The sequence below is a fragment of the Diadema antillarum genome, unplaced genomic scaffold (genome assembly GCF_040938485.1).
Source record: "Diadema antillarum isolate AM-2024a unplaced genomic scaffold, OU_Dant_1.0 seq00000980_RagTag, whole genome shotgun sequence".
Taxonomy (NCBI): Eukaryota; Metazoa; Echinodermata; class Echinoidea; order Diadematoida; family Diadematidae; genus Diadema; species Diadema antillarum.
The window spans coordinates 1,007,446-1,019,916 of record NW_027271820.1 but is presented as its reverse complement, the minus strand read 5'-3'; the positions used below and the strand labels follow the sequence as shown (position 1 = coordinate 1,019,916).

The following is a 12,471-nucleotide window of genomic DNA, read 5'->3' as shown; positions in this document are numbered from 1 at the left end:
AGTGCAAAGATCAAAATAAACAATGGTGACAATCTCATAGAATTTCTACCATATCTACGAGATTTACATAGTTTCTGAATAGAAGATGACCTAGATACAGTTGTCCAGAATGATTTGCATACAAGTAAAAAAACAACAACATATTATTCATGTTAAGATGGGCAGTAACTTTGTGGTTGTATACAGTGTATTTTGAGTTGTATAAACACGATAAAGAAATCTATATATTTTCTATATTTTTGTTAATGCTGCCTAGATATTGATGAAGGTTGAGTTATCACCTTGCAAGATATGATGTATTTTCTACAAGGGAGCTCTAGGGGATGAGGAGAATGGTATTTGAAGGATACAGTATGTCCCATGTTGTGTGCAGTTTTACCTCAAATATCAGGTCCAGTAGACACTCTGTAGTGTTAGAAATACTGTAAAACCAGTGTCATTCACGTCTTGAAACTTTTTGCGAAGTGGAGCCGATGGCATCATTCGCAGCATAAATATTTCATAAAGTGCCACTGTCATTCAGTGCATTGCATATAAAAAATTAAAAAAAAACTTGAGTGTATGCAGTTTACTTTCTCAAATGTTGGCTCCTTGCGAAAGTTTCATGCACACGAAAATTTCTGGTTTTAGAGTACTGTACTTAAAACTAGTGTACCAGGTAGTTCTGTTGATAGTTTATTATTCCCAGTATTAATTCAACTATCTTCAGACCTTGAACAGAAATTCTGTGACATTTTGGTTTTGTTTTGTTAATTCATGTGTCGGGGTAAGCATTCCATGCGCTCTTTTTTAGTCTCCATTTTAAATATATTTCCATCCTAAAGCATTCCCATGACAAACTTAGCGCTCCTCCAGTGTTTCTATAAGGCTTGTGGGATGTAGTCTCAGCCAATGTAAAGCCTTAAGCATTTTAATTTACAGAAATGTAATTGTTTGTGGCAGTTGCATGAAAGTTGCTTCTGCTCTTATAAGTAGTGGAGGAACATTTTTTAATTTTATGTAGTCATGTCAATGTAGCTTAACTTATTTTCACAACCTGCAGATCTTTCCTGGTTATGTTAATCATGCAGCAACTCAAAAGCACCAAATAGATGTTACTGTAAAGATTATGAAATGCCTGTTCCATTACAAAAACTGATCGTATCGCTAACAGTGTAATGCTTTCAGTCGCAGTATAGCTACTTTGCCTATTCTATATTTCTGCACCTGTTGGACAGACATTGAGATGTTAAGTACGTATATGCATATGTAACATGTTCGTGTAAAGGTTATTAACTACACATGATCAAAGTATGTCTCAAAGTTTCATTTTTCGGAGATACAATCGTATATGCCTCTGTCTCTAATATATATGTAATTATCATGAAAGATTTTTTTTTTAGACTTTCCCCGTATTGTGTTACACTGCCCTGTTTGTAAGATGATGAGTTCCATCCAGTATTTTGAAAGCAGTGTACAGGATCAAGGGGTCAAAGGGTCAAATGTCAGTGTGGCTGTTGATATACAGCACAGGATGCCAATTTAACCACCATGCTGATGTATACCCACATGTGTGCTGTATTATACCTCAGCCTCAAAAGGTGCTGGGATATTACCTGTCATGGAATGCAAAATATTCTGCTGTAAAATGTGCATTTCTCTTGCCTTTAACAGGTTTTATTTTGAGAGGGAATTTCCTTTGTATGTTACCGTCACCTTAATATGTCGTGTATTCTCGGTCGTGTTTCTGAGAGCAGCATTTCAAATTCGTATTCATGTATTTGTTTGTGAATGAATCTATGTTACAGAAGTTCCATCTGCCACCTTTTGTAGGTTTTGTTGTTTTCATTTTATTTTAAAAACATTGAACAGTTTAATATGTCTTATCCCAGGGTATATCTATATTCCTGATACTTGTTATAATAATCATGGTACATACAATTGTATGTTTGTTCCTAAAGTCACACTTCTCTTCATTTATAAACTCCTTGAACTTTTTCTTTTGCCAGTAAAGATATATTACATAATATGCTTCAAATGAGTTTGCCTCAGATACAAAATTCATTAGACTGTACACTGTACTTGTCAAAGTAGGATACACATTTATAAATTGCCATCAAGATCCCAAAATAAGCCGCATTTGCCAGTTTAGTAACACATAAAATACAAGTGTAGCACTGTGTATGCCAAGTCAAATGCAATATGTTGAGTACCTGGTATTAAATTGCCTGCAAATGATCTTGCTCATTTTGGCCATTAATTTTGTTATTCTTGCCAGAAAATAAACCTTGCTCCACTAACAGACCACCTAATAGTTCCAGTTCTGTCTGGCACAGAACCAGTAACTTTAGAAGCACAAAATAAGTGCCATAACTGTCACAGTTGTTCTTTTTGTTAGTCTTGTCTCTAAACTGCAAATGTGACAGTTGTTTTGAAGTGCCATATGATTATAAAAATGTCATTTCTTTTGTTAATATCATACTGTAGAACTAGTGTCACAAGGAACGCGTATCATCTATTTAACTTTTACCATGATCATGTCTAGTACAGTGGTTCCCTGTATGATTCAGTTTCTTTGTCGGAGCAACTTCATATCTTGGCCATTTTGTGGCAACAACACACAAGTGAAACTTATCTATTAGAGCTTGTGACACATCCATGTTTCTACACACCTTATGAGAATTCACAGCAGATGTACAATGTACTCTGTTGCCCAATGTGTTGTATGCTAGTGCAAGAGAAGTGCGCCCACACAGGGGGGGCATTATGATATAGCCCCCTCCATGGCAGACTTGTGTATAATGGCCAGTGATTTCAACTCATGTGGAGTGCTGCTCTCTGCGGAGGTGATGTACACTGTAATATTGTGCGACTGGAGACTGTATCTGGTATGTTACAAACTTATTTTACTTTATGTGAACATCCTGAATAATAAAATTATTACTGTTGTACCTGTACCTAGAATCTCTCTTGAATTGATCATTAAGTTATTATGAAAGATTATGTAGTCTATAATTAAACCTTTACATCACTGTCCATGATCACATGCACACACACACACATACACACACACACACAAACACACACACACAGACACCACAGCATAAAAATTGTGAGGAAATGGAGTACTGTATCAGCATTTTCTTAAACATAAACAATGGTCCAAGGAATTAATTTACATAGTAGACAAATATTCTAGCAGGACACAGACCAAAATGACTTCCAACAGGCTTAATCATCGTAGTGGGACTTAGCAGAAATGAAAAAAAAAAAATGAAATAAAAAAAGAAGAGGCATGGCAAAGCAGGAGTAAGATGTAAGCGTATTTGCTATTAAACAAAAACAATAAGCCAGTTCCAAGTTAGGTCATGACTGTGCACATTGGCACTGATGTCCTTTCTTTTTTCTCAGGTGGTTTAGGCACTTCACTCAATTTCAAAGTGACATAATACATAAGCTTGCCTGACGTGACAATTTATGGAATTCATATTCAAATAAAGAATAAACTGTGCGTAGATCAGGCTACCAGAATGGCCTGTCAATTAACACTTTGGAAAACATAATTAAATTCACTGTTTTGCATTAAAAGCACCAACAATCACTTTTTCTGTGAATACTGCCAAATACAGATGAACATGCTTGCTATTAGGTGGATCACCATTTGTAATGATTACATGAAAAAATCATTTTATCATAAAAGCTTATCTCAGTGAATTTTAAACCCAATAGTCTTTTCATACAAATGACCTTTTTCTGCTCATGTGCATAAAGTAGAAATCTGAACTGGCTTATTCAGGACATTTTGTTGTTGTTATTGTTCTTTTCAGTTAATATCTCCCTCAAAAGGAATTCTAGTGACCCAAGCAAAGCAGGGCAAAAGTGGCCATTTATCCTGCTGAAGACTATTCCCTGAGTAAACTCAAGCAGGTGTCTATGGGAAATGCGTGTTGGAGCAAAATCAAATCATCTTCAACATATTAAAGTCCCACTTCAGCACCTCGGCCAGTCCGGTTCACATTTTTACCACAGAAACAACTAGGAAAGCACTCTGAGAGCGCAGACCTCCGCCAAGCAAGCAGCTCATTTCCACCACTGATCTTGTTCTTCCATAGAGATATCAGTGATTTCAACCCATATACGTACTTAAATTATAGCATCGTGTGCATGATTGTATGCTGAAATTCGCCCGATTTCCTAATATATAGAAGCCTTTGTTACGTCACAAACCCTCAGCTGCACGACGCTCCTCGCCCTAGCAGAAACTAGAGCACGCACTTTAGTGCGTGCATGCAAACCTCAAATACGCACAGCCTGAACTCCCAAGTTCATTGACCTTACCTGCCAAAATATCAAAAATCCTTCATAAATTCCCAAAAAAATTCTCGGATCACTACCAAAAGTTAATCGTTTGTTACTTGTATCATTCTAAACCTTTCCTGCAAGTTTCATCCAAATCCGTTCACTACTTTGTGAGTTATTTTGCACACGGACAAACGAACGAACGAACGAACAAACCAACGGTAATGAAAACATAACCTCCTCCATTGGCAGAGGTAATAATGAGACCAACATAATGTGTATGTGGGCGACAATTACATGGTTTATTTCAATCAGAGACCATGAAAACATTGTACTCCTTTCTGTGTGTGCCATCTCACATAGTCAAGGAAACATCACAAAACATGATATCTGTGGTTCAACCATTTTGTACAATTTTATCATGGATGAAACTAAAAAGTCAGAATTACTCCATTTCATACTTTTTGTCTTAAATTTCTTGGATACTACGCGAAAGGTTCCCTTATTTGCTTTTGTAATGCACAAAACTCTGTACTCTAAAGAAGTTCAACGAAAGATGTCAGATGAAAGTGGAAATCACAAATTCTGCCTGGAAAGCACTGCTTAGTTGAAAAATGTAAAAATCAATGTTCAATTCTGTACAAAGTTCTTTTTTTTTCCCCCAATCTTACTTTACCAAGAGATGAGATGATATGAGATCTGGCTATAAGATAAAAGCACTAAGGTCTTGTACAAGACTAATCAATTTATGGCAAGATTACTCTAAGCAACTTCTTCAACAGACTACAATGTATGTTTTCTCATTAAATTTCAATGCTACTTGTACATACTTATACCTTTAAAGACAAAGAGAGAGAGAAGAAGAGAAGATAGACAGAAGGACAGAGAGGTAGAACGAAAGAAACACAGAACTCGTGAAGAGATTGACAGCATGTTGAGTGATACAAGCTGTATGTTTGCCATGCTTAAAGATATAACATGTACGTATACACAGGTTGCATTATTTAGCTCATTTGACTGTACAATGCTTTGTCACACTAATTCTAGAACACAGCAATCTACTGGGAGAAAAAAAAAATATGTGGAAAAAGGCAAAATGCCGTCATCTTGGAAAATGCCTTTTTTCACAGTGAATTTGAGCACATGCTATCAACAACATCTCTACAACTGTCACAACATCAATTCTTCAATTTTTTCCAAGTTATTTCTATTTTTTTTTTCAATGCTAATGTGTTATTACTAATATGTCATGTACAGAGAGCCAACAATGTTGGCTAACACATTTTTCTTTCCTAAATCTTTCAAGAGTATTCTCTTGAGGCTAGAATTTTTAATAGATAGAAGCAAAATTATACACAATCATTACAGGAGGAGCATTGATGAAAAAATCTACTTGAGATAAAAAGTTTTGATACATGATAAACAAAATCAACAGTCAAAGCAAGATTTTACAGACTATATCTAAATTTACATGAATATTTGTACTTTTCCTTAATCATTATTAACAGATTTGTTAATCCACTTTAAATAGACGCAATCCAATAAGCAGGCATCACATGATAAATGGATACTAAAATCCTATCCCATAGACATGACACATCACTTTTTATCAAAGGTACTTTTATACCCAGACTAGTCAAAGGCTACTTCTCTTTTTCTCAAATTCACTACACAAACTTCTCTTCCAAGATACATAAGGTTACGCTGATTGACCTTTAACCCAACATGCGATGGATAGTTCATTACTTCCCAAGAAGAAGGGGGAAGATCATACAGGATATACCATGCCCAAATGTCTCTGCTAATGTCTTATCCCATCATAGATGTTCTACGTTATGTTACAGCGTATTTGCTGCGGCCATCAGACTGCAATATTATGCTTGCTTGCCGATTGCAATCTTCTGTAATGACGTTTTTCATGAGCAGCGATAGTACTGATTTTAGTAATTACCAAAGTCTAATTCTTGGGACAAGACCTTGAATTGGTTCAAAATTATGCGACCGCTATCCCCATCACAAGAGAAAGAAAAATACAAATCCACACTCAACAATGCAAAGTTTCTCAATAATTTGTAGAACATAGATACGAAAACAGTGCAATTTAGAAGAGCCAGATGTTAAGTAGGTCTTTTTTTAAACACAAAATACAAAGTAAAAGACAATGTAAATGACTAATCAACACCCTATAAGACATTATCTATTTTAAACATTTATCACAATTTACCGCAAATGGCTGCATAATGTTAACATAACATTAGTGACACAAATTAATAGTATACTATTCATAATTTCAGTCAAAAAGAAACAATTAAAGGTCTTATCACATCAGTATATTGGTCTGTAGACTGGTACATGTCTCATACAGAAACAATTTAACAGCTGATCAATCAACTCCTCAATATTTCAAGGTTTTCTAACAAAAACAAACAACATAAACTAATTAACACAAGAATGAACTTTGGGTCAATACAGGCAGGTTGGCAAGACACTTCACTGCATATTTGCCCATACCTGAAGTCAAACGTGGAAGATTACATAAAATGTAATCATATTTCATAATGCTTGGCTGTGCTTTTACCTTACTCAAGAAGTCTCTCTTGTATATGGAAAGGTTTCTGCTGGCTTCTTGTACCACATTAAATCTACTTATTTATTTTTTTAAACTGTCTAATTGTCTTAAAACACAATGGATAATTTTGATATTTGAGACTTGAGCATTACAAGGCTCAGTTCATTGAAAGTAAGCATATCCAGGAGCTCAGTGGGTTTCTCTAATGGAAAAAAAAAGAAGGAATTCTTCCCCTAAACACTACAAACATATTCAAAGACAATTCAAGCCAATGTAGGTATGCTATTTCTTTTGAAAGAAATAATCAAGTTAAAAAAGCTTATGAGCAAATTGGCAGTCAAACTGGGTGCATTATTTACAAGCACAAAATCAGAATGGATTTGATTGAATCAAACTGCAACAGAACTGCAGGACATGGCCAGTACATTCTTCATACTTCAAAACAGTAACAACACTGGGAAGTTTGTTCCATGTTCTTCAACCATATTCTAACTATAGTTTTCTTTTTGCCTATGGTATTCAAATCATTTCATATAGTAAAAAGAAATCTTACCTTTTTACCTATGTCTAAACATCACCACAGTAATATAGCCCACAGTTATTACATATTTAATTTTTGACATGTATGATTTTCTTTTTCCAAAAGGGCATGTCTTACAATGCTCATGTACACTACTTTTACTACCATGCAGATATTATGAAATATTTTTCAAACCAATTTCTGCCTGTAAAAGAAATTGATCATTCCAATTTATTCAATATTGAAAAATAGTAAGAACTTTAAGTTAGTTATCATATAAAGCCATTCCATACGGCAAAGAAAGTGAATTAGGCAGTGTGATTTCACCAAGTCTTTCCTGTACATAAACATGCATACAAATAAACCTATCCTCTAGTAACATAATCACTTGGTAGGCAATTGATTAGTCTAAAAAATTCAATCTAATTACTGTTAAATTACCACTTTGCCTATTTCAGTTCTATTACATATACCAATAAAAATCAGTAGGCTGAAATTCCTGCTTTACAACTCTGCTTGTCTCACTACACTGATTCTGTTTTGTGGTAGTTATTATGGCATGCATACAAAACCCTAGAATGCACTACGTACTTGATTGACTATTAAAGTAATAGACGCTAATGATACAAAATAAATGCGAACAGCAAATGAAAATTTCCATTCCTCACACCAGACAGGGTCACTTTGCATGTGTATCAAGAATACACAAATCATCGTAAATAAAGAACAGAAGTTCATAAAAATCTACAAAAGTTCAATTGAAGCCTTAATTATTGCAAACTTAAAACACTTTGCCGCTTTGAACACAGATCAAAAAAACAAAACACAAACCAAACTAAGACCCAATACTTGTTGTGATTCGCGCCTTTTGTAATGACGGAGAACAGAATGCAAAATCTACTTGTGAGAGAGAGAGGACACACAGGGGCAAAGATTTGTTTAACACTGATTCATCTAATCTGGCTCAGAGTACGGTTTGAACGATCATCAGATCCAAAGATTTTGAACCACAACCGTTATTAACTACAAAGCTGGCATGTCTGTGTCATGGACAGTTCTTACAAAGAAAACACAAGTAAAAATCCCAACAGAAGAAAGAGTAAAACCAGCAAGAAGTCCTAACAGCTATAATGGATCGAGAGACGTCTTTGCTGGTATAGAAGGGATGATACAGGGGTGCTACTACACTCTATGCATTGGTATTGTTGAGGAGGGTCAGGGGGGCGTAGCCTTCAGTCTATGCATCCGTAGCATCCTCCTCCACATCACCATTAACCTCCTCACCCTCCTTCTGTATCACGATACGAGTGACCTTGAAGTCTGGATTCTGACTCTGCTCCTCGGCCAGGGTTTCGGCCAAGATCTGACCAGATGGACAGGAGAGAAAAACAAAGAAAGAAAGAGAGAAACACAAAGAGAGTAAGAAACTGATTTGTATGGAAGGCCATGTGATGAATCAAACTCAAGTACACTGTACTTTGGTTTTGAGGCTGACTTTTAGTTTTGTCTTTTCATTGCTCAATCATTACTGAATGTCTCATACACTTTGCATTTGCTCTTTTGGAATTCATAATGTACAAATGTGGGGGGGGATATGTTTTACTTTTTTTTTCTTTTAAGGTAACTGGTTTTCTTCCCTAATTACATATAAAGGTGGAAACATAATACAACATTTTGAATATAAAGCCTCCAAGAAATTAAAACAGCAGGTACATGTAACTAAATCATTCATATATGTACAGGATTTGTAAACTCCTACTGAGTATAGACATCAAACAGGAGAGCATCACTGACCAAAATGAACCATGAAATGGGACATAAATAAGTGTTGATCTTACCAAGAAGTTTTCAGCTTTTCAAGATGTACACCTTTCCCCACTCTCCTTCCACAAGATTCATATAATACATACAGCACATCCATTGCTTCAACTATGATATCTTTCATTTAAAAAGGATGCACACACACAAAACATGCCTCAAATTTGTCAAGCAGTGACATGCTTTTGTGATTCTCTGACATATCTACAAACATACAATCAAGATGCACTCTGAAAAATGCCTTACTATTTCCAAATCATCCCATTTGTGTGTGGTTTTTTTTATATCTTTTTTTTCTTCTCACTTTCCGTACTTTCAGGAGTGTGCTGGTAGATGTGGTAAGATTATATTAAATCGGATGATAATAAGATTATAACAATCATTAAATTTGTACAGATTTGTATTTCTGTCTTCCCTTGTAATAAAATTCGTTTGAAGACAAACCAAACGAAAACTTCATGGATGCTGATAAATGAAGGAAAGAAGACCTGTAGGCACACATTGTCAAACTGAATGAGTATAAAGTGTTTGTGACTGTTAGAATTCCTTGAAGAAATCTTATTCAAACCATCTCTTTCCCTATCATTTCAATTTCAAGACTTATTCAAGGGGGGGGGGGGGTGAAAATGCATGTCGTTTCAAACTTTCGGCAGATGCTCATTACATACAAAATGATTTTGAATACCATACATTGTATGTCTGCCATGTATCTGATGTCCAAAAATAGCATGAAAAAGTTGGATGAGATGATTGTTATTCCTGCTGCTCTTGAAAATGTCTGACTCATGAGCACACACCATGACCACTTCTGACAAGGCAGAAACAATTGCCAATGTCATATATATACACAACATGTACAAAGATCTTGGTATGTATGTACGATTTGACACATGAAACGTGTTTAATCAGGAGCCATCATATGGCAATTATTTCCACACTTGAGGGATGCTACAAAATGTATCACATGAAACAAATATATCACACGCATTAATATTCATCTTTGGCATTTCTACCCTGGTTATGAGGGTTTAGGCTGATACCCCAGCACAAACCAAAGTTGTGTCCAAGTTGACTCCAAATTGACGCAGGACATATCATCACAATTTGGCCACTGCCATAATAGATATAAAAACCCTCATCTCTTTCCTTTTCTTTGTTTTTTCCGAAAACATTTTAAGAATTTGTTCCTCCTGTTGATAGTACCTTTGGCATGATATGGTCTTTGTTTTTTATTTTTCATTTTTTATCTAGTATACTGCATTGCAAATCAGGATAAATGATGAATTCTTGGAAAGGATATCAAACACAAACCCAAGCAAAGCAGCACAATCCAGCAGAGCAGTATAGAACCACACTGTTTTTGATGCACTGTGTATTAACTGCAATGCAATGCAGCTTTAAAGTCAAGGTGGCATTTGAAATAAACACAGCACACTTTGAGACATGCTCCTCTCTTTGAAGTGATCGTTGGTCTGTTGTTGCTGAAATACCCTGTTCTCTTCTAATTCGAGCTAAAATTCACATAATATCAATCATCACTGAGATCACCATGACTTATCCCTATACGTGTGTGGAATCTCACATACATTAACAACACAAAATGCTTTGGGCTACTACTGCTCAGACAAACAAGCACAGCCTTATACACAGGTTTGGGTAGCATGGGTATCAGCTGGGCTACTCCAATGAGTAGAATGGGCTTTTTCATGACAGCTTTGGGCTTCTTTTTTTTTTTCTTCCAAGCCAGACAAAGCAGCTCTCTATGACATACAAGCAGGATCATGACAAGGGTGAACTGATGAGGGCGCTGTCTACAACAGGACACAAAATGCAGGGGAGGGTGAAGCCAACACATCAAGTCACAAGGTGTGATAACAGTCATGCAGCTGGACGGTCACTTGAAGGGTGCATATGAACAGGTATTCAACCCCCCCCCCCCCCCCCCCCCCCCCCCAACCTCCAAGGAAATTTCACTCAAAAGCAATTCTGGTCAAGTTTTTTAACAGAGATATTTCAAACCAACATGATTCTACCATCCATGTGTCCTGGGATGTACAAGTTCTTTTTAGTTGTATTTTGTAATACAATAGACTTGATGCCATTTGTAGCATGAATAAATATCAGCTTCTGCTCACACTGGGTTACATGTCCATGTCCATGTCCACATTACACCATAACAGGCTGTTTCTATCACTCTGATAAAGCTATGATCTCTACATTTTTTTTTCACACATATTGTCAGTCACTGTCACCAGAACTAATTTATTACCAGCCATACTGGATTTTATGGAATTATCATTGACCATATATTCACATCTTCGCTACTTTTTTTTTTGTTTTGCATTTATTTTGAACCTGTGACATGGACCTCTACGTATTTGTATAAAGCACTGGTATACATTCTAGAACCTTTACACAGACTGTGATGCTTTATCTAAAGTACACTGGTTGATTTCCTTCCTATATTGAGCTAGCATTTGCTCAAGCACGTTAATATTCTATTTATTAAATCAAACGATCACATATCAAACAGAGGTAGTGTAAGCTGCGTATCACCTAACAAAGCTGTGAAATATGTGACTCCAGAAGAAAATGTGTTAATAAACATGTACCATAACTAGTCATAAACAGGCAAATAAACATATCAAATAGGAGTTATTTTCTCTTCATCTCTAGTACAAGTATATCACATCATGTTAAAGAGCTCTTACATTGGCATAGCTACTGTGCAGTTACTGTGAACTTCTTGTTAATTTTCATTCCTAGGCTGATGTTTTATATCTGCACCGTTTTCTGATGCCTGCTTTAAAGGTCTCCAACCCATCCACGCCTACTGATAACATCACTATCACTGGGCCTACTGATAACATCACTATCACTGGGCTGACGGTGCAGTTTAGATATCTAATACCTTGGCTTACCATTGGGAATCTCAGAGAAAATTGTGATTTTCATCTATATTTCATCATCGACATTCTTTTTAGCGAGGCAACGTTTGTTGCATTTGAAATTCTACCCACCAGAAAAAAAGTTATTAATGAATGAAGGCGATAAAAGATAAAAACACAAAGCTCAGAGATGATGTCGGTCATTTCAGCAAACAACAAAGAATAAGATGATCATTTGAAAGTAAAAAATCATCATTTCACATGGTGTCTTTTGTTGCACTGCAAACTAGCCTCTCTTGTCAAAACACTGCGGCAATGTTCTCAAAGAACTCAGCATCCAATGACAGTCTACTTTTTTTTTTTTGGGACATTCTTCACTCAAGATAGAGAAAGGTGGT

The 12,471-nt window shown here is 35.9% G+C and overlaps 1 protein-coding gene across 8 annotated transcripts in view; it reads right to left on the bottom strand.

Annotated features, from left to right (window-relative positions):
• Positions 1-4,557: 4,557 nt before the first annotated feature.
• Positions 4,558-12,471, bottom strand: part of LOC139742102 (protein 4.1-like) — a 162,421-nt gene continuing 154,507 nt past the window's right edge. For all 8 annotated transcript variants that reach the window (XM_071652664.1, XM_071652669.1, XM_071652666.1 and 5 more), the window contains one exon: positions 4,558-8,730. In XM_071652664.1, the coding sequence (XP_071508765.1) occupies positions 8,605-8,730 (126 nt within the window). In that variant the 3' untranslated portion in view covers positions 4,558-8,604. The remainder of the gene's footprint in view (positions 8,731-12,471) is intronic.